The sequence below is a fragment of the Arachis duranensis genome, chromosome 10 (assembly GCF_000817695.3).
Source record: "Arachis duranensis cultivar V14167 chromosome 10, aradu.V14167.gnm2.J7QH, whole genome shotgun sequence".
NCBI lineage: Eukaryota > Viridiplantae > Streptophyta > Magnoliopsida > Fabales > Fabaceae > Arachis > Arachis duranensis.
In genome coordinates, this window is record NC_029781.3 from 28,749,355 (window position 1) to 28,753,135 (window position 3,781).

The 3,781-nt window shown below is 32.0% G+C and overlaps 1 protein-coding gene across 1 annotated transcript in view; it reads right to left on the reverse strand.

The window, feature by feature from the left end:
• Positions 1 to 58: 58 nt before the first annotated feature.
• LOC107469588 (transcription factor bHLH153) overlaps positions 59 to 3,781 on the reverse strand; it is a gene marked incomplete in the record, with an annotated part of 4,122 nt that continues 399 nt past the window's right edge. Inside the window, 5 exon segments of the mRNA XM_016088966.3 lie at positions 59 to 568; positions 664 to 711; positions 1,032 to 1,097; positions 1,327 to 1,392; positions 1,654 to 1,752. Coding sequence (XP_015944452.1) covers positions 407 to 568; positions 664 to 711; positions 1,032 to 1,097; positions 1,327 to 1,392; positions 1,654 to 1,752 — 441 coding nt within the window.

Here is a 3,781-nt window from a genome sequence, read left to right on the forward strand (position 1 = left end):
CGAAAGTAAGATAGATAATCTCAATCCGCTAATAACCATCTTATGGATGGAAGATAAATACACGAACACACAATATTATATATTTTTACCTTCCATTGAATCTAGGGAAGACTTTCATTAAGCTAATCAGTACATGGAATAATTATTATACAGCTAGAACTTTCAAATATACACTTAACTAATCGGCATAGTGAATTAAGGATTACATATATATGCCTTAAATTAAAAAGCTTATACCCCATCACCCGCTTAAAATCTTCAAGGCATGGAGCAGCTGCTTGACCAAGTTTTTTTCTTTTAATACTTTAACTATATATTATATATTATAGCTACCATGATTCCACCTAGACTGACATAGGGAGCATAGCAATTTACAACCTCCTTTAGGCTGCTTAGCTGACCAAATTTATGACTGAAATTGGGCGGCCTCCTTCTCAAATTTCGGCGGCGAGGTGGTGGTCTTGATGGGAGCCCAGATATCTGCACCATTGCTCTCAGCAACTCCAATTGTTAGTGAGACAGGAACAAGACATAACCCTCTGCTCCTCAGGCTGCATGGCTCCAGACCCTAAAGAAGAAATCACAAATTCTGTTATAACCATATTTGATGCCGGAATTGTTCGTTGTATGTGTGACTGACCAAAGTGTTCGTGTTATGCTTACCGGATCCTTGGTTGCCGCCGAACTCTCGAGGTACGGGGCACTAAGAAGCTGTTTAAAAGGAAGAAAATTTATTTGCATAAGATCACAATTCACAAGTCATGTTCCGAGTTTGCAAAGGAAATTGTGTCCGAAATGTCACTAGATATGGCATGCAATGGTCACAGATTCACTGAATGAAAAATATCTTTGCTGAATGCTGAAACATGTTTTTGAAGTATGTGATCAAGAAATTTACATCAGAAACAGAAACTTCACAGCTTAATTTAGGTCTTAATAATGTATGGCATGCATGTAGGTTGTGCATGAAATAATTGCCAAGATACTATGAAGATAATAATTTCAGAACAATTTAGAAAGAATGTCCAAACCTTAACTTGTTTATGAAGGAAACCTATGTATTGCATTGCTTCCTCTAAGACAGAAGATGTATCTGTCTGCAGTGAAAATTATGGATACCTTTAGACTCGTAGAAACTTGGAACAATTGAATTTGTTGAAAACTTTAACAGGCGCATAATAATAATATCGAATAACTGAAAAAAAGTACTATTGCATTACTATTATTATTATTATTATTATTCTTGCATTACAAGGCAAATAAATAAGCATAATAGCCTCATAAATATGCTACATAAAACATCAATGAAGCTTCAAACATGTATACCTTGCCATATGGTGAAACAAGCTGCTGCAATGCAACGATTCGTTCACTAAGCTTCTCCTTCCTCTCCTATTCACAGAAACAATAGGAAATATAAAAAGGAAGTTCGGTATCAATGACAAAAATCATAGATATATCACTACTTTAAATCAAGGAATGAAATTGTTCAATGCATTTCTAATTTTCATACACTATGACCATTGTGGCTTCCCATTGAAAACTTCAAAATGTAAATTAAAGCTTGGATATTGTAAAGAGCAACAGAGAATAATACAGTGATGCCAAGAGCTAAGAATAATAAAAGGATTAAAAAGAGAGAAAGAAAGAAACCTTTGTGGTGATTGATAAATCATTAGCCTTTTGCCTTTTAGATTCAATAGAAGTATAACTGCTTTGGTCAACAGAACATGGGCTCCTTTTGTGTCCCATTATCAGATTCAATCACCATTGAAGAAATTGAAGACAAAAATTAAGTATAAAAGGAACTATCAAATGCACATTGAGTTGCCCTGAAATGTACAACACTACTTTTGGTTAAAAACAACTATGCAATTCTACTTGAACTCATAAATTAAGGAAATGATTTAAAAAAAATTAATAAATCAATATTAGTGGTAGTATTGAAAGGATTAATTGCAATTCAGCCCCAGACATTTCCACCATGAGCATGTTTCTACTCATAAATTTAAAAACATATGCAAAGTAATTCACTAAATCTTTCCAAATGTGCAGATCATCCATGTTAACATATTTTTTCATCAATTATTAACAAAAATAACATATATTTAATCAAATCTAGGATTTCAAAGTTTCACATATAGAAAAACACATGGGCCAATTAGACATAACCTAAGCTCAAGGGAACACTTATTTTAGCTAAAATATACATGTAGAAAAATTCAAAAATTATTTTGCACATTCAAAAGAGATGAAAGTGGAAAAAGCATGAAGTGCATATCATGACTTTAAAAGAATCAGAGCCAAATTAATGCCATAACATAATGGAAGTTTATCATTCTCCACCAATGGAGGGAACAAAATTCCCTACCATAGTTTATTTAAAAGGTTTTATTCAAATCCAGCATAGCATGCATGCAATGATAATAATAATAATAATAATAAGATCAAAGTCTCATATATCTACAAATATATCATAAAAAATGCAATGTTTTTTGGTCAGAATAACCCTCATTCCTCCCACTTTTCAAAGACAAACAATGTCATAATCGGTGCCCCCCCCCCTTTTTCTTTTTCTTTCTTTTCTTTTCTTTCCGTTTCTTTTTAATAATAATAATAATAAAGCATTCATTAAATAGTTGATAAACTTGGAAACATTAGCAGGCAACAGCTACACCATACCCAAAAAATCAAAGTGGCCCCCATTGTCATGATGCTATAGAGAGTACTATAAGGCAACATAGAACAGCCAAAGAAAAAATGAAGCAGCCATGCATTCAATTCAAACCACACATGAAAAAACTCTTTTGAAAAGGGCCAAAGGGTCATCACACATCACCCAATTCACTATCACAAACATTGATCCACATAATTCAACGGCTCAGAAAACTACTCACAGCTTGCAATGAAGTTTGTCAAAGATCATAATAATTAATAATTGTAGTCACCATACCAAAAAAGTTTATTATTATTGTTTATTTATATTTTTAATTTTTTTTTTAACTTTGTGTTGTTGCCAAGAAGAAGCTCAAATGTCAAAAACAATATATGGTGGACCCACCATTTGTGATCTTTGACAAAAGAACTTTTTTATTTTTTGTTTTTTGATATTCTTGACAAAAGAACATTTGTGAATACTATTTTCCACTGTCACACACGTATACATTGCACAGACACATTACACAAATTAATGTGAACAAGTGAATCTAATGTTTGCGTATAAAATCATCCCAACTACTTTGTTTTACTAATGTTAAAAGGATACTATATCTTCAATTGACACATGAGCAATTAAAATAAATCACACAATAAGACAAGGAGTATTCCAGAGAGAGAAAGCTCAGAGTTTGCGTTTAGCTTTTGGTGTTTGGGGGTGCAAAAATTTAAAAATAAAATAAATAAATAAATATAAAACCCAACCACTCATTTATTGCATGTGTACTTAGGAAAGAGAACAATTCTGATCATACATTCTTGAGTGATTCAAGTAGCTAGAACGATGAGTATTTAGATTTTAGAACCTTAAAAACAAAACACTCCAACATTGATTTTTGAACATAAAAATTTCTCAATATTTCCTAGAACAATAATGAGAAGCCCCACTTATTAACATGGTCTTTATCATGAAACAAAAGAAGATAATAAAAATGCAAAAAAAAAATAATAATAATAATATAAAATAATTTTATATTTGAAATTAAATAAGAGTAAGAGCTTACTGGAAACATAGAATCAGCATTGCAGAAGGAGCTGGCTATCATCTATGTATGTATGACTTTGA